The sequence below is a fragment of the Centroberyx gerrardi genome, chromosome 22 (genome assembly GCF_048128805.1).
Source record: "Centroberyx gerrardi isolate f3 chromosome 22, fCenGer3.hap1.cur.20231027, whole genome shotgun sequence".
In the NCBI taxonomy this organism is placed as follows: Eukaryota; Metazoa; Chordata; class Actinopteri; order Beryciformes; family Berycidae; genus Centroberyx; species Centroberyx gerrardi.
In genome coordinates this window covers 16,515,291-16,533,759 of record NC_136018.1, presented here as the reverse complement: position 1 = coordinate 16,533,759, position 18,469 = coordinate 16,515,291, and the positions used below count along the sequence as shown (strand labels likewise).

The window sequence follows — 18,469 nt, the reverse complement described above, 5'->3', positions numbered from 1 at the left end:
TGAAGAGGGAAGGAATAAATCAGGACTTGGGGCTGCAGGGTGGAGTCGTGAGTAGAGATTCAGCTGGGTTCAAGCCCTCCATGACAGCAAACAGCCGCCTTACTGAAGTGTCCTTGAGCAAGATACTGAAGCAGCAGGGCTGCTGCTCAGTATCTGACCCTGACCTTTGACCTTCCTGTGGATGGGGGCAAGAGAAAAGAGGATTTCCCTATGGGGATCAATCATGTAGCAAAAAAAAACCCACTTTATTCCAGAGTCTGCCTTGTTGCTTTGGTGCAGAAACATAACTAATATAGTAACATAGCAGGTGCTGGCACACATAGTATAGGAACAACAGGAACTCACATACAGCGCAAAGGGTGAGTAGAAAACATCCAATAGACAGTAAACTGCACATATCACTCTAGAAATATACATTCAGCATACAATCACTACTGTGTGTGCATTCAGGCAGTGGTTACAGCTGTAGAGGTGAGAGGTGAGCCAAAGTTAAAAAGGTTGAAAATACCAAAACCCATTAAAACATTCATTTTCTACACTTACAGAAGCACTGCTCAGCAGAAAAGATATAGCAAACGACTAAGCAACAATAACAGCATAACAGCACAAATTTACATAAAAATAATAACATTACAGCCTTGAAAGTCAACAGTTCGCTATCTGCTAAACGCACCATTAAATTGAAGCCAAAAGAGCAACCGATACAGTTGGCTGGCAAAGGCCGCCTCAGCAAATTTCGTATTTCGAGTCGTACCTGACTCCATCACACAAATCAACAAAACTATTATAGCATACGGAGAGTTATTATGAAAATTCGCAAAAGGGAATTTATCCTTGAAAGATGAAAGAGTTTATTTGCCAGTTATTTGCCATGATTGCACATGATCATCTTTTGTCTTCAATGGAGACTTTGAAGCATTCAGAAAGGCTTTGTGTGGGGAAGCATAGGGAGATAGAGGTCTGCTTAGGGTGAGGAGAGGGGTTAAAAAGATTGAGAAACAGGTGATATGGTAATGTGAAAGAGTGAGGCAAGGGGAGGGGAAGAGGTAACACTCCAAAAAAGAAAGTGAGATAATTGGAGTAAGAAAGTGAAGGGGTGGAGAGGACAAGAAAGGAAAAAAGCAACTCAGGAACTTAAGGTGGGAAATGAAGAGAGAGGCTGGAGACAAAAGAAGGAAATGGAGAGAGACCGAAAGAGAGAGGGAGGATGAACCCACTGATGAAGAGAGAGTGGCTTGAGGTGGATGAAAGACGCGGAGAGAGAGATGGATAGAGAGAAACATAGCTGATGGGTGAAAAGTGTGGGTGTTGTAGGATGTGTGCGGTTCTGTGCAGTGAGCCGGAGAGCTGCAAGAGAAGCCCACAGCCCCGCTGCTTGAAAGAGCTGGGGATTCCCGTGCTTGCAGCAAACTCATTAAAACTGCACCAATTATTCATTTTAATTACACTCTAGAGCTACGGGCCTGCTGACTCTGTTACGTAAGGCCCGCTGAAATATCGTTTTTAATAAAACTCTATGCTTATGCCCTTATAAACAGTTGAAAAGCAAAAATGGCTGATGCTTGGTAAAGAAAAAAGGAATAAAAGCAGGATTGCATGTCTTCTCTGATATTTAGAGGGGGTATCTAATGATAAATGTACAGGTAGTTTTGTTTTGTCATGTTGATTTGTAGAAGGGTGTAATAGCTATAAAAGGCTAATGTCCTATGAGCAGTCACCAGGAAGGAGAGTAGCGATAAAGACTATTGGACCTTCACTGTTTTATCTTTTCTATTAAAGCATCTATAAAATGTGACATTTATTTAACATAGTTTTATATTACATATAAGTCAACCAATGCTAATACAGTATATATCAATGCTAATATAATCATTCCCTATCATTCCGTCCACTCTCTTCCTCCCACCCCTCCTCCCTCCTTCCCTTTCTCCTCCTCCCTCTCCTCTCTCATCCCCCTTTCTTTCCATCCCTCTCCTCCTCTCTCCCCTCTCCTTGTCCTCTTTTTCTCGCTCCACTTCTTTTCTCTTCCCTCCCTCTCTCGCTCGTTCCCTTCTCCCCATCTCTCCGCCCTCCTTTCTTCTTCTCTCCCCCCTTCTTCCTCCTCCTTCTGTCCTCTCTCCTCCCGATCGCTCCCTCATCTTCCTCCTCTCCCTCCCTCCTCCTCCTCCTCTCTCTTCCCTCTTGCTTCCCCTCCATTTTTTCCATCCCTCTCTGCCTCCTCCTCTTCTCCTCTCTTCCTCCCTCTCCTCGTCCCTTCCTCTCTCCCTACCCCCTCTTTCTCCTCCTTCCTCCCTCTCCTTCCTTCCTTTCTCCTTCCCTCCTTCCGTCCCTCCCTTTCTTCCTCCCTCCTCCTTCTTCTCTCCTTCCACCTTCCTTCCTTTCTTTCCATCCCTGTCCTCTCTCCTGCCTCCTCGTGTTCTTTCTCTCCCTCCCTCGCTCCCTTCTCCTCTCTCTCCCCTCTTGCTTTCCCTCCCTGTTTTCCATCCTCTCTGCCTCTCTCCTCCCTTCTCTTGCTTCCTCTCTCCTCCCCCGCCTCTTTCTCCTCTCTCCCTCCCTCTATCCCTCCTCTTTCTCTCCTTTCTCCCTCCTTCTCTCCATCTCTCCCCCTTCCCTCCTCTCTCTCTCTCTCCTCCCCCCTCTCCTCCCTCCTCTCTCTCCTTCTCTTGCTCCCCCCTGCCTCCTCTCTCTCCCTCTCTCAGGTGCTGAAAGGTTTCCCAGAGTGTCTGCAGGCGGATATTTGCCTCCATCTGAACCGGACTTTGCTGCAGAACTGTAAGGCTTTTAAAGGCTCCACTAAAGGCTGCCTCAGGGCTTTGGCCATGAAGTTCAAGACCACCCACGCCCCGCCGGGCGACACGCTGGTCCACGCCGGGGACGTCCTCACCGCCCTCTACTTCATATCCAGGGGATCCATAGAGATACTCAGAGGGGACGTGGTGGTAGCCATCTTGGGTAAAAAAAAAAAAAAGTTTTCAGTTTGCGGTTCATTTTTGTGTTTTTCATGTGTTCGGGGGGCTGTGAGTGTAATGAAGAGTGATATGTGGAAAGATAAGTGACTGTGAATACTACATAAAAATGAAACTAATAGAGGAAATCTATACAAGAGAATATTTTTAATCCAAATAATACAACCCCTACATAGGTTTTTCTTTGATAATTTCATTCGCACCTACCCAAGCTGCCTTGTCGTAAGGCCCTTAGGTTAGGTAATTAAAAAGAATGAGAAAATAAAAATAAGAAAATGCAAAAAGTGAATGACAACACCTGAAAATATATATCTTAAAGGACACAAGAAAGAAAAAAACATAATTAGACTGAATAAAAGGATAAACAGTGTAATTTCGATAATAATCCCGAGGCAGTTTGTAGTCTATTGCAGGCCAGCCTAGGAGAGCTGCCCAAGAAGAGTCCAAAAGGGCTTTCACAGAGTTATCAACAAGGCAGCAGTTATTTTCCTCAACCACAAAGTGTTAATCTGAGACTTGAAAAAGTACTAGAGCAGGCCTACTCTGCTCCAGTCAGGTCTGCTGTCTGCCCGCCGGTCACTTTCTCTCTGAAGAATAAATTATTTGCTCTCTTGGTGTAAAAGCAGATTCTTCTGAAGTACAGTGAATACTCTCTTGAAAGGCTAAACTGAGGGTGTCCTGAAGACATGCTGCCTCGCATGAGTCATCCATTAGCTGATAGTGCCATCTACTGGTGAACATGGAGTTTTGCTCCTATTGAATCTACTTTTAAATGGTGAAATGATGCCCTGTAAATGATTTACCACCATACAACATGAGCACAGTATTACAGTAATAGAGAATCTGTGTACACATCAAGTCAAGTCAAATGTATTCCACAGCGGGTTTGTCACAAAGTGCTTTACAGAGCAACACCAAAGCCATGCACAGGTGCAGAGAGTAAATGTCTGAGTCTTAACAGAGAACATTACATTCAGTGATGTAGTGGTAAATAACAAGATGGTTAAACAACAATATGACCTCCAGTCGATGATAATCATGTGGCAAACAACCATCCATATAAACACAAATGAATTATATTTTCAGAAAAGCATTCATTTATGTTTCTTTCCCTAAAAGACCTATCCTCATACAGCTTATATCAGTTTGATACCACTTACTATGATGTATGCTATAAATGTGGGTAATAAAAGTTGATGTCAGCAGGAGTTATGTCATTGGTATGCAATTTGTTTGAATTGCTATTGAAAGTCAATGGGCCAGAAAACCATTTCTTTGAATAATTGTGTTTACATCCTTCTTTCCATTAACATTGTGTTCTAAAACAGGAAGTGGTTAGGAATATACTACAGGTGATTTTTCAGATAAATATTTTTTAGTCAAACTGACTTGCCCGGACATTACTCACAAGTGCTAACAAGTCATATCTCAAAAACCAAAAAAACAGAGGCAAATTAATTTTGTTCATGATAGCTTCTTAAAAACTTCGTCTCACTAATTAACTCCTTAGGGCAAGAGTGAAGTGAGACAGTGACCATATGCCAAAACAAGCCTCAAAGTTTTCATTTTCCCTATCCATCCAGGGAAGAATGACATCTTCGGCGAGCCCATCAACCTGTACGCCCGGCCGGGGAAGTCCAACGCCGACGTGAGGGCTCTGACCTACTGCGACCTCCACAAGATCCTCAGAGAAGACGTGCTGGAGGTGCTGGACATGTACCCCGAGTTCTGTGACCACTTCTGGAGCAACCTGGAAATCACCTTCAACCTCCGAGACGTGAGTTCACAGCCTAGTTCTGCACGTTTGGGTCTTACAGACAACTGCCTTCCAAGCCTGACTGTAGATGAAGTCTGTAGGCCACGAAGGAGTGAAGCAGATTCAGGCAGGCATCCTGAATACTGACTGGAGGAAATAGGACCACTTGCTCCATGAAATAGATTGACCATAGGTGAATGATTACTCAACAAATGCACTTATTCCGTAGAGACAGAGACACCAATTTCTCCACTGACAGAAGCCTCAGTAGACCAGAATGCATTGCAGCCAGAAGACATTTTGTGTTTTGAGTAAGGGACACAACTTTTTCTTGACTGGACACTCACGCTTTCTTGCCCTTACTTACTGTTGCTCTCTCCACCTACATGTACTGAATGCAGACACATTCTCTGGGGGTTGTTGAAAGGCATTGTGGGAAATGTAGGAGATCACTAACTGAAGTAGAAGTAGAGGAGACAGGTTGAGGGAAAGTGGGGACACCAGAAAAGTAACAGCATGTCATAACAAAGTAACTCCAGCAGATTGATGAAATAATTAATTTCATATTTGGAAGGTTTTCCTCATATTTCTACATTGCTGGTTTTACAGATTGCATCCCCGCAGCACTTTTATTAAGAAAGACTATTAAATGTTGGTCATTCCTCATCTCTCCCGTACAGACCAACATGATTCCTGGCTCTCCGAGCAGCGACGACTCGGACTGTGGGGGATTCAACAAATTACGGAGACGCAAATTGTCATTCCGACGGCGTACGGAAAAAGGTAACCCATCCTCCCTAAGTCATTTCTCACTGAGACCATTTATTTTACTGTCACATGATAACCTCCAAATTATCTGACTGTCTAAATGGTTGATGAAATACAATAAGAGTTTAATCCATTTGATAATGAAGTTTGCCCATACGAGCGTTGCTAATTGATCCCTATTGGTCATCTTTGACACGTTAGTCCTGTTCCAGCTGGAGTGACTCTTGCTCATTTTCTCCTTCCCTTACACCCCTCCCTCTCCAGATGATGCAGACGCCGGGGAGATTAAAAAGTCCCATAAGCCCCTGCGACGAAGAAGGAAGGAAGCGGCCAACAATCAAAAACAGGGGGAGGGGCTTAAGCCTGACTGGGAGGGGCGTCGCAACTCGGTGTCCTCCCACTCCAGTGGCGATGAGGTATAACTCCACTGTTAGAGAAACAGTTGAGTCAGCGCCCCACACATGACAGGAAACTGATGAATGCTTTGTCTATAGCTTTATTCACTTTACTTTAACAACATATATTCATCCCCCGGCAAGAGTGTGTACTGTTCACCCCTTCTCTCACAGAGCTTCATTCAGTATTCTGTATTGATTCTGAAAATCCATATTATGTCAGTTATTACTGTGTTGTTTCCAACCTTGATCTCTGGCTGCAAGGTAAATTCTCCCTAGCAACACAGATTCATTCTACATCTCTGTTATGAGCAGGAGAGGCCCTGCCTTTCCTAACTGCTGTACTTAATGTACTTTTTTACATAAACAAAAATATTTATCTGTGTTGTCTTTGCCATTCTTGTCTGTCATTTTTTTACATTAACTTGAATGCAAATTACCCCATATACACAATAAAGACTGATTTCAATGACTCTTCTACTCTACTAAAAGGGGGAGGAGTCAGTCGTGACATGCCCCGCCCCTCCGTCTGCGATGCTGGAGACCGCACAGGCTCAGGCCACACCCCTAAACTTCAACGAGAACACCGAGGGAGACGGGGACCCCAAGACTGGGAACACCTGCAATGCCCTGTCAGGTAAGATTTAATAGAATAGAATAGAATAAAGCACACTAGAACACATTAGAATAGAGTAGAATATAATAGAGCATAATAGCACAGAAATTAGGAAACTGTTTTTCACAGTGTTACAGATAATCAGACAATGTACAGAGTACAAACACTCATACACGCACACACTCACTCAACCACCCTCTCATATTCCACAGGTGCGTTCTCGGGCGTGTCCAACATCTTCAGTTTCTGGGGGGAGAGTCGGGGGGGCGGTCAGTACCAGGAGGTTCCCCGCTGCAGCCTGCCCTCCCCCCCGCCGCTCAACACGCCGCTGCACTGCCTGAGCCGCCAGCAGCGCAGCCAGCTGGACACGCGCCTGGACCTGCTGCAGAAGCAGCTCAACAGGTACGGCCGTCTGGACGTGTGTCTTTATTCTTTATTCTTTATTCTTTATTCTTTATTCTTTATTTGGATCCCCATTAGCTTCCACAAAGTGGTCGCTAGTCTTCCTGGAGTCCACACAAAAACAACAACAATAAAAAGACAATTTGAAATCACACAGTATCAACAAGAAAAAGCCATATAAGCCAAATATAAAGATCAGAAAATAAATGAAATGACTCTACACATAAAACAATAAATAGCAGTAACCTATAATGGAAACAAAAGCAAAATTGTCACAAACACACGGCACCAAAACAATAAATATAAACAAACAAAAAGGTTCCAAAACAGCAACAACGCAATAACAGCTATTTGAGATTCATCAATTTTTGTTTTAGTGACTTTTTGAAAGAAAATCTGTTTTTGATCTGTCTGATGGTGGGGAGCATATTCCAGACAGAAGAACCTCTATAAAGAACAGTTCTCATCATACAATTTGTTCGTGGACTAGGTACTACCAGATGACCAGTACTCACTTGACGTGTCATATACCCATGACAAAAACCAGTATATACTAGTTTTTCACAAAAGAAGTGTGGTGTATTATTATGTATGTCTGCGAGAGCGTCGGCACCAAAATCTGGAAGTATCCCCGCTAAAACGCTGCGGCACTCACAGTTTTCTGACAGACTGAAGCCTTTTCTTTTTACCTGACCGCTTCTGAAGGGAATCTCCTCTCTCCATCGCAGAGGGAAAAAAGTGTTTTTCCATCCCTGTAGCCTTTAGCTGGCTGAGGGCCGTCTGTCAGGTCTCAGAGGCTGCGATCACAGGCTGTGTGTCTGTGCGGTGGGTTGTAGTTACGTGGCTGGCTGCGCCTCCGGCTGAACGCTCAGAGTTTTAACGCATGATTGAGTAGTATTTCGCCTCAAGTTCCTCTGCTGGATAGGACATGTCAGCAGACTGAAGGTGTGTGTGTGAGGAATTGGGATGGGGAGTAGCGGTGTGTAAGGAGGTCCACTCCGGGACCAGAGCCTGGTGTTGAACAGAGCTGAAAAGAGCTCAGCAGAATAGAAGAACCGTCTGTTGCAGCAGCAAAAGTAATAGGATAACAGCAGCTCATGGATCTGTTTTATTGCCTCTGAATGTCTCCTCCATGTCTTGTTAACCAGTTGGTCATTAAATCATCCCACTGATCTGCTGTTTATACTGTGTGTGTAGGTTGGAGAGTCGTATGTCCACGGACATCGGGGCGATCATGCAGCTGCTGCAGAGACAGATGGCCCTGGTTCCCCCCGCCTACAGCACCGTCTCATCACCACCTCAGGTAACACAGACACACTCACATATGCACACACACTCAGACGGACAGATACACCACATGCATACACACACACACACTGGTCAGCTTCCGTGAGCACACTAACACACTTTTTGAAATGTATCTTTGGCTTGGTACAGTTATTTTATTTCCAAAGATTACAGTTAGATTTAGGAGCCAACACTGCACAGACTAACAGGATGCGGTTTCCCCCTCAGGCTTCACCGTATCCTGGCCCCGGCCCAGGACCAGGTCCTGGAGAGAGACTGGTTCAGCCTGTTACACCTCTGGAGACAGACACCCTGGCCTCCTTCTCACAGGTAAAGATGTGTAGGTGTATCAGCGATGAACACAACCACACACACATTTAGTACCTGCAGTACAATGAGTGTTCTACATGCTGCTGTTTTGCTGCCAGTGTTTCACCTTTATTCATTCAACAGTGAAGAGCCACTGTTAGGAAAAATGTGAAATAAACAGGTACAGATTCTGAACCACAGTGCATTCATGGCAATGACATAGAGACTTTCAGTACCTATTTAACATTAACAACTGAAATGTTAGCAAACAAACTTATACCATATCACATACATACTTAGAAGCACTGCTTATACAACAATGTGCTGCATTATAAAATGCTAGAGTATGTGTTTTCTTATGATCATAAAAATATGTATATTATATACAAATTACTATATAGATTCACTATATCACAGCAGTTCATACAAACTAGCTAATAAACAAACAACTCACACCTAAGAACACCAACCTCATCAAAACTCATTTGCATACAAATAGGATTATGGGACATTAAAATCACAGCTAAGGTGTGAAGATTTATTGTTAAAGTTACATTTTCACAATAATACAACTTTTACTCATTTTGTTTGTTATACGAAGCTCAATAAAGAACAGAGTTGATTTGTATGACTTTTATCACACCATGTTGAAGTTTCATAGCACCCACTTTACTTACTTTACTTTATTTATAGTCTAAGCAAGAACAGTACAACCTGCACTAAATAGGACCAAAACAGAGATAGCCACAGACCCAAAACCAAAAATTCCTTCCTTCCTTCCTTCCTTCCTTCTTTGGGAAACATTAATGCAATCAAACACATGCCATCATGCACACAAACAGCCAAGCACCAAATTCAGCTGTCCAGTCTTAAACCAGCACAACCCCATGCAGAGAGAGCCTGTCACACTGACCTGCACCCTTCTGTTTACCTGCAGATCTTGGACTCCCAGGACTTTGAGGAGTTCCCAGCCAAGCCACTGGACTCTCTACAACCCCAGGACTCTTCTCTGATCAGCCCCAGTCAGGGGCAGCTCACCCCCTCCGGACTGGACAGCCTGGGGCAGCATCTGGAGCTGGAGTTGGAGCTGGGGTTGGGTACGGGAGCCGGGGTGATTTCAGGGGCGGGGCCAGCGGTGGGTTCAGGTTTAGGGTCAGGGTTAGGGTTGGAGTTAGGGACCGGAGCGGCAAGGGGGTCGCAGACCAGCTTAGGGGCGGGGTTAGACTTTGGGTCGGGGGTATGTATGGGGGCTGGGGTTGCAGTTGGGGCGACGGCTGGGACCGGGGAGTCCTCCCTGGATCCCGAAGCCCAGCGGAGGCTGTCCCTCCAAGAACCACAGACGCCCCTGGACTCACGGACACCACAGAGACACAGCTCCGACCCCGGGGGGAGCTAAGGAGGAGGAGGAGAGAGGGATGGAGCGATGGAGAGAGGGATGGGTACAGGGAGAGAGAGAGGCTTGTTTTCTGACTCATGCGGTCCCTCCCTTTTCCCCCGGGGCTCTTGGCACTTTGGAGATGAGCAGGCACAAAAGGAGGCGTTCTCTCACCCCACTTCCCAACCCTTTAGACCCAAGTCAGGGCACCCAGTTACCTTCACCGCTGCAAGTTCACCTCTGACCTCTCAAGTAAGGACACACTGCTCAGAAGGAGCGGAGCCGGGCGGCAGAGGGTCTCTCTCTCTCTCTCTCTCTTCCAGGAGTCCCCCCTCCACCCACAAAGCCTCTGGAGCTTTCTGAACTCCACAGCGGTATAACCATACCTTTAACCAAAACCACAAACGGAGCGGAGAGGGCCTCCGCCTCTTACTGAACACAGTCCAGGTCAACCCAGTCCGGTCTGGTCTGGACCACTCAGTCGTCCTCTAAGGGTGACCACACTACATACACATAAATGACTGCTATCATGTAGACAAATCCCTTTACTGCTGTATCCAGTGTTTGACGATTGACAAGAAGAAGCAACGACAACGACGAACAGAATAATGACGAAACAAGTAGCCATTTACGTCTTGCACTGAAAATCCTATTGATATTGATATAATTATTATTCTATTCTACATGTCCGTGGCGCTTCCGACGAAACAAACTCACAAACTGGTTGGTAAACTGTAGTGTTAGCTGGCCTAACAGGAAACCTGCTGTCCCGTCCCGTCATTGGTTCCTTCCCCCTGATGTCCCGCCCCAAGAGGCGGAGCCAATGCCCCCCAAGAGCACACTGGATTGGCTGGTTTGCACCTCAGGGGTGGGGACTGGAGGGTTAAAAGCCATGAATTTCTCGATGAACATATCAACTGCCCTATCATAACCCTTGTACAGATTTGCTAGTGAGTGGAGAACATATGGCATGCTTAGGCAGCGTCTTAAACTGGTAAACTGGCAAACTTATAAGTTTACCACAAGAAAATTGCACCAAAACAGCTTACCAAGTGTTTAATACAAGCAGCAAACTCCAGCTTACTTTGATGATACCCAGTTTGATGGGCTATGACGCGTGACTGCATTTACCCATCATGAAACATTAGCAGTAATATGATATTGGCCTACTTTGATTTCCAAAATGTGACCAAACCACATGTATAAAGAAAAAAAAAAGGTTGAGTTATTATTATAGTTTCTCATAGCTGAATTTGCTACCTCAGATTTCATTGGTCCTTACTTTTCTCACCCGAGCAAGCACCCAGAATGCTATCACCTTGTATATACGAGTTTGTCATGTGATAAATATACCAGTTTGCCAGTTTACAATGACCAGCCGAATGCGCCATTATTCTATGTACAGTACAATATGCAAACACTGGCAAGAAGAGATGAGTGAGTGAGCTTTAATCTTATTATATGTGTGATATAAGTTCAGGTCCAAAGCTTTTTATGTGTGTGTTTGTCCTAGTTTTTGTCCTTTGGTCTGCAGAGCATGGCTTAGTTCCTTTGCTTCCATACACTGTAGAGGATCGCTGGATTTGAATTTTCAGGACAAATCTGTTTTCTTTGCCCCTATGTGACACCAATCTGACTTTAATGGCTGTCTGAACAGGGAAATGTCAGATTCCATGTTTTTTGTGTGTCTAGGATTTGAATTTTCAGGACAAATCTGTTTTCTTTGCCCCTATGTGACACCAATCTGACTTTAATGGCTGTCTGAACAGGGAAATGTCAGATTCCATGTTTTTTGTGTGTCTAGACAGTACAGAAAAGATTCCATCACCATATAATTGTAAAAAAAAAAAAAATGTCTAAGCCATCCCAGAATTTTGACTACTGCAGCAATAGTGAACTCAAGGAGAGGAAAGGTCCTGTATACTGTAGCACCATTGCTTTTGGGAGCGATGTGTTTCAAGTTTAACGTTTGCTTCTTCACATTTCCTTCCCATGTTTGAGCTGGGGAGTGTCTCATACAAATTAGATGTTCCTATGCTTTAGGTTGTACTTTGCTTTCCAGTGGCTCAGTTCCTGACAAATACCACAGGAACAAGGGAAGGTCATGTGTAGAAGTAATCATTAAACTGGGAACTGAAAGCATCTTTGGTCCAGTCCTCCACCTTCCATCGTCCCTCATAACACTGTCTGACTTCAGTGGAAGGTCATGCTTGGTCAAACCACTGCAACACCTGGCCAGCCTCAGGATATATTTGGACTGTCAAGAAAATAATGAAAATGATCAAATGATTTTTGTAAATTTTCCTTTGACTTCACCCATAGGTGGTCGGTGAGCAGGCTTAAGGACAGTTTCTAGTTTAAGTTGAGCCTGAATCCATAGGAGCAAGTTTGGGGTTTATTCATGTTCAATTAATCCACATCATTAAGTAGGTGCTCTTTACATACTAAGAATTACTGTATATCAACAAAAAACAAAGAAGTTCTTGTAACTTTATTTATGATATAATGTTTTAAAAAAAAACTATATAACAATAACCCATTTAAGCATTTAACAGAAGGTGGCCAAGTTCAATGTCAGCCCAAACAAGCACAAAATGTTCTCAGTATGATATTATGGCAGGGTAAAACTTTATATTAAAACAGCTTTGGAAACTGTTTTGAACTGATATCAGAAAGACATTTAGGTTAGCAGCTATGGACGACTACAGACGTCGTCTCAACTTTCATTTTGACGCTATATTTACACAGGTTGTCAGCGTTGGTGCAGGTCGTCATATCAACATCTATCAAAATGTTTGCTGGGAAGTTAATCGTAGTTTCACTCAACTTTTTAAATTGATTGAAAAGCAGGTGAATTGACCCCCACATCTGAAAAGTAAACCCTCTGAATAAACTCTCAGCTCTCTGGTCGCCTGAACACCTGAACACCTGACTGCAGAAAGAAGAAAAATGGCTGCTCACACGCTTTTCAGATCTATTAATCACATGACATTTGGACAGAACTTATACGACTTTAAATCTTATCAACCATAGCATCTGTGAATGGAACAGTGAATACTGTCACTTCAGCCTTCTCCCCAGGAGTTTGTGACGAGGTGATGCTGCAGCGTCGTAAACAATATCAGATGACACTCAAACTAATGTGATTAACTGTAAGATTGATGTGGTGGTGCTGGAAGTGAACAAGGTGTAGCGGTGCCGCTGTCTGGGGAGAAGTCTGAAGTTTGTCCAGATACCTCATGTTAGGTGAAGATGTACAGAAGAATAACAAGAGCAGGTGCAATGATAGCCAGTTAAAGGGGAATTTGACCAAAAACAACAAAGACTCTTAGGTTGTTATCCTGCAAAAAGTGGACACTTTTCCAAAATGTTCCTGCTTTTTTTCGTCATGAGCTCTCAAGATCAAGGAAAATGCAAAACCTATGACATGTTCGAATTGACTTCCCTGAGAGAAATGTTATGGAAAGGCAGTTTAACCTCTGTCCTCTGTATGTTTTATTTTGTGCTTTATTATTTAAGAAAATGTAGATATGTAATGTATAAACATGACAGTCCATAACATAACTCAAAACCAACCAACAAGCAGCTCAGGACATTTGAGGAAACGGTCAGCCTTTGCAGAATAACAACCTCAAACTCAGTTTCGGTGGAATGCCCCTTTAATGCATAATTGTGAAGATTGTATTTTACTGCTTGCTGGTCTAAGCTATTTTATTTATTTATTTGGTTGTAGGAATTGTTTGTAGATTGTACCTGATATGATTTATCACCTTGTGGAGGGTAAGAGGCTTTCTGTGTAAACGTTTCTCTCCCCATGTTTTTGTGTTCATTTGTTCATTTTATTGAAATTTATGCTAGTACAACCATTCTAGATGTTTATCCAAATAACTTTATGTGCTTGGCGAGTGTTGCACTTTATTATTATTATTATCATTATTATTATTTGTTATTATTACACCATAAGTACATTGTTATTCCCTACGTCACCATGCGTTAGATTCAAAACTAATGAATCCCCAAATGCAGACAAAGCCACATTTAATACACAGTTTGCATGTGGCCTGATTTTCACATTGTCAATGTCTTTGCCTGTGCAGTAATTGGACCGTGCAGCTGTACGTACACAGTTGATGTCATGCTTTGTAAAGGTGCACTTTAGTTTTAGCACTTTGAACCAAAGCAAGTGAACACTGTAAAAAAACAAATGGTGAAATTTTAAAATCACATGTAGTTCAGCTCCTTTGGGACATTTAAGTAAAAAAAATAAAAAAAAGAATGTCTGAAAATTGCGTTTGACTTAAAATATCAAATGCAGCTGGATTATGTGTGGTTTTATAGTTGAACCAATAAAGGTTTTTGACAGTGATTTGGAAGCAATTCCCAGGGTGTGATCAGGATGGTTTGGAAAACTTGAAGCAGAGAGTAACTATAAATGTATGGGTGGTATCTACACTGTAAAAAGTGATACTAGCTAAAAAGATGAATCAACATTTTGTACCAGATCTTGAATGAAATAGGAAATAGCCTATTATACACATGCATTACAATGTGTTGTGTTACCCCTACTTAAAATACTGTTGTGTGCACATACTGTATATCATGGCATATTAAAAAGGCATTTTTTGCCTCAGTTTTAGAATACAAAGTTAGTCATTTTACTAGCATCACTTTTTTCAGTGTTGTGTAATTACAGTGAGTGGTTGCATCATGGATGTCCAAAGCTGATCACCTGACATTGACCAAATCTACTGAGTTCTTCTTACTACTGAGTCCCATTTGCTTCTTGTTGTGCTTTATACTTGGTTTGTGCATTGGTTTGATTTGGTTGAAAAACCCACCAGTTAGCTTTCACCTGCACTCCCTGCCTGTGGTCACCGAGCATCTTGCCCTGCCAGCCTGCAGTTCAGGAGTCCAAAACCCCTCATTGACTTTAGTCAGGACTAACCAACATGAAGCATGTTCCAGGAGAGTTTATAGCCTGTTTCTTATACTTAAAAAAATACTTGATTCATCTTAAATAATACATTGAGTCCAGCTGCATTTCAAGTCACATCACAATTTACTCTGAACTTTATTTTCTCAACGTAAAATATCCAATGAATACCCAATGTATCTGGAATATCATGGAGTTTGTTGAGTTGTACCAATGAAACTGTTTTTTGTTTTGTTTTTTTGTAACCCTCTGAGTCACGGATCTCCATCTCATGTACTGTAGCGAGTGTTTCGGTAGTGTTCAATAATCGTCACCTAGTGGCCTGAATCTGTATCTTTACATTCATAACGACGACCTCAACTCCAGAATGTGGCGGTCGACTCTTCTTCTTTGGCCCTGTATGTGGTACAGTAGAGCTTAGGGAACGACCCAACGCTAGACCATAACATTTATGTAATGCATACTGCATATTAGAACAGTAGAGGGTTCACTCTGACAAGTGGATTTGCATCCATTGGGATCCGTCTCTGGGTGTGTGTGTGTGTGTGTGTGTGTGCATGTGTGGGAGCAGGGGTGCATATGGTGGTTTGACTTAGGGTTTTCCCTTTGCATTTTCACACACACACACACACACACATACACACACATAAATACACATATAAAACACTCAGCTGCATGCTCATATCCACGCACAAACATACACACCAAAACATCCTCAACACCCTCACCTGCCTACTTACACACACTCCCACACACACACACACCTATACACACCTCCCTTAATGGCTCTTCCATTCTGCTGAGCTCTTTTCAGCTCTGTTTAACTTTCTATGAGGTACGACAGACTCCGGTCCCGTATTTGTAGATATTTTGAGCACTTGGGGGGTTTTTTGGTACCGTTTACACAAACACTGGATCTGCTCTGTCACTCCTTGCCTGTACATACCAACTTCTACTACTTGTAAAGGAATCAAACTCTTTGGCACTCGTATAGCCAGCACTATGCAGAAACTGAAAAATTTATTTGGCATGCTTTGAAATGCAGAATACTGTAGAGGAAAAATAAACGAAATAAATAAAAGTCTGCTCTAATTTCATAAAATAATCCTGTGAATGAAAAAAAAGGATGGTAATGATATCGTTCCTAGCAGCAACGGATATGATGAGGGTGATGATGATGATAATGATGATGATGATAAAGCTAGACTTTTAATATTGTGCACATTTTTACTTGCATGCTGCACTGAAAATCATTCAGCGATGCGAGGGTTGGACGTGCGAAGCAGCTGATTTTTGCTGTATGCTTGCAAACTGTGTGTAGAGTGAAACACTGAATCCTTCCGGCTACCGGGAGAGTCCTATATATATATACATAGTACTTCCAGGTCATGGAAGAGAGGGATATTGAATAGCTGCAAATATAGTGATCCTAGATGATACAATATTATATTGTATATTTGTATGTTTGGTTGCAAACCACTGTAACAGAGGGATGGCATGTGTGGCGGTCCTGGGCAGAACATCAGTTGACTGTTTTTCCTAAATATTGAGGAGCGTTTGATTCATCTTATCTGGGCATGGAATGTTTCCACTGTTGGCTGTTCAAGTGCCTGGGAAGTTAAATCAAGTGCACCTAAAATATTTCAAATCTAGCTTTTGCCCAGGTGGAATGGGGCTACACTTTTTTTTAAAAAAGGATGCACTATTGTCAACACATCTGGGTAAAATACAGTCACAAAGGTTTTGAGAATAGCATCACATCCTTTTTAGAAGTGTAAACTCTATGGCAGCCCCGTCATGGAAGAGCTAGTCTGAATACTGAGTTAACTATAGAGTTATAACACTGGGCCGGCCAATGGAGTGCTTATAGGAGTTAATGATACTTTATCCATATCAAATGTTAAAGAAAGCTAGAGGGGGAAATGGTGAAGCTCCAGGTCCTGATTGTGTGATAGCATTATCAATGGTTGAACTTTATAAAATTTCAAAATATTTCTTTCAATAAACCTCTTTGAAAGCAAAACCAAGGTGTCCGGTCTGATTCTTGAGACATTTGTTTGGATTTGTATGTTATTCTGTTATTTTCCATCAGCCTGCACCCCATCAGTGCTAATGTGCCTTCCTAACTCATGAAAATAATGTTAGGATGTAGTCATGTACCATACGCAAAACCATGACATGAAACGCCACTTTGGATGATCATTCTTATAATGACAATACACTTTATAGTAAGCATGCTGATAATTATGATGCAGCCTAGTCACATAAGTGTTTGAATATAATTATGTCCCACTATGCAGAGCATGTGAGACAAATGTCACTATGTCAGTGACAGACCTACAACAAGACAAGTTCGCCATTTTTGTCACAAGGTGTCGCTATAAATCTAGAATTTGAATGTGTAGGGATGGGCCCGACATGACAAGACAGTCTACTATTTGGAAGTAGTGCCTGCACCATTGATAGACATTTATAGTTATGTTTTCCCATTATTGACAGCCTTTATAGGCGAAGTTTAGTGTCATTTTAGAGTCACTGAGATAAAAGATGCCAGCTATAGCCTAAATAGTGTAAGGATTTAGCCAGAGGAATTTGTTATCTTAATAGTTCTACTGGAGATAGGCTATACTGTAGCTACTCTATTGGAGATAGGTCTGCTGCTCAGTTTGTCTGCTTTATACAGGAGGCCTGTGGTCTATCAGCCGCATCTGAATAAAACTATCGAAGCCAATTTGTTTTATTCATTATCAAAATTAGATAGAATTTGGCTTCAAAAATGTTTATGCTAAAGGAAGCGATGTTCAGTTATCTAAGGAAAAATATAATAAATATTAAACATAACGGACTACTTAGTTAACCTGGTCGGTCCTCATGTAATTGAATTAAAAATGCGAATTAAAACGCGCATTTACTCGTGTAATTTTTAATTTCCCGCTTGAGGCCCTATATTTTCTATAATGAAGCTAATTCCTCTCATCCCGGTGACATTCCAGTGATTTGGGCGGTATGGGGGAGTCTTCCTGGGCCGTGGCCGTATCTAGAGCCCGTTCCCCCCGGCGATTGGACCCGCACCGTCCCGTAAAAGGAGTCAAACTTCTCCATTGTATGCGCCGGGTGTCTGTCAAAAGTGCATTGACTGACGACGTACGGCCGGCCCGGGACTTGGAAACTGCGATTGGACAGAAATCCCGTCACTCTGACCTAATCGCTATTTTGATTGGACAAAACAGGAGCCAGTCACGAACACCGATCTTTGATTGGAGCAGAGCTTCAATGGGGAGGAGCAAGTTAGTGTGCGGCCACAGGAGTGCACTCACGGGAGGGCGGATCGTAGTGGTGACAGCGACGCTCGGATACTCCCGACAAACTGTCAAAAAGCAGACAACTAACGGTGAGTCAACTCGAAATTAACGTTGTGTTTTATCTACGGTGTCTGGAAACGTTCGCCGTTTGCAGTCAGCGTGGCGTTTCTCGGCGGACGGTTGAATTCTTTGAAGCAGTGAAATGACGGTGATTTTGGATGAGTGATCTCACAGCACGCATCACAGCGACGGTGTACAGGGGTAGGATAGTGCTGCCTTCAAGTGCTCCTCGTAAACTCCTGCTTCCAAGCTCCGAACTCGTAAATTTATACGAGCTGGCGTTCATTAAGGTGTCTATGG

At 42.9% G+C, this 18,469-nt stretch overlaps 2 protein-coding genes across 4 annotated transcripts in view; both read left to right on the top strand.

Annotated features, from left to right (window-relative positions):
* kcnh2b (potassium voltage-gated channel, subfamily H (eag-related), member 2b) overlaps window positions 1–9,895 on the top strand; it is a 234,958-nt gene extending 225,063 nt beyond the window's left edge. The window contains exons 14-23 of the mRNA XM_078291397.1: window positions 2,700–2,952; window positions 4,550–4,743; window positions 5,403–5,505; window positions 5,755–5,906; window positions 6,378–6,522; window positions 6,714–6,903; window positions 8,101–8,206; window positions 8,419–8,520; window positions 9,437–9,740; window positions 9,807–9,895. Of these exons, the coding sequence (XP_078147523.1) occupies window positions 2,700–2,952; window positions 4,550–4,743; window positions 5,403–5,505; window positions 5,755–5,906; window positions 6,378–6,522; window positions 6,714–6,903; window positions 8,101–8,206; window positions 8,419–8,520; window positions 9,437–9,740; window positions 9,807–9,895 (1,638 nt within the window). The remainder of the gene's footprint in view (window positions 1–2,699; window positions 2,953–4,549; window positions 4,744–5,402; window positions 5,506–5,754; window positions 5,907–6,377; window positions 6,523–6,713; window positions 6,904–8,100; window positions 8,207–8,418; window positions 8,521–9,436; window positions 9,741–9,806) is intronic.
* Window positions 9,896–18,113: 8,218 nt separating this feature from the next.
* The window catches only part of LOC139919258 (uncharacterized), a 110,976-nt gene continuing 110,620 nt past the window's right edge, over window positions 18,114–18,469 (top strand). For all 3 annotated transcript variants that reach the window (XM_078291273.1, XM_078291274.1, XM_071908941.2), the window contains exon 1: window positions 18,114–18,198. The gene's annotated coding sequence lies outside the window, so the exon portion shown is untranslated. The remainder of the gene's footprint in view (window positions 18,199–18,469) is intronic.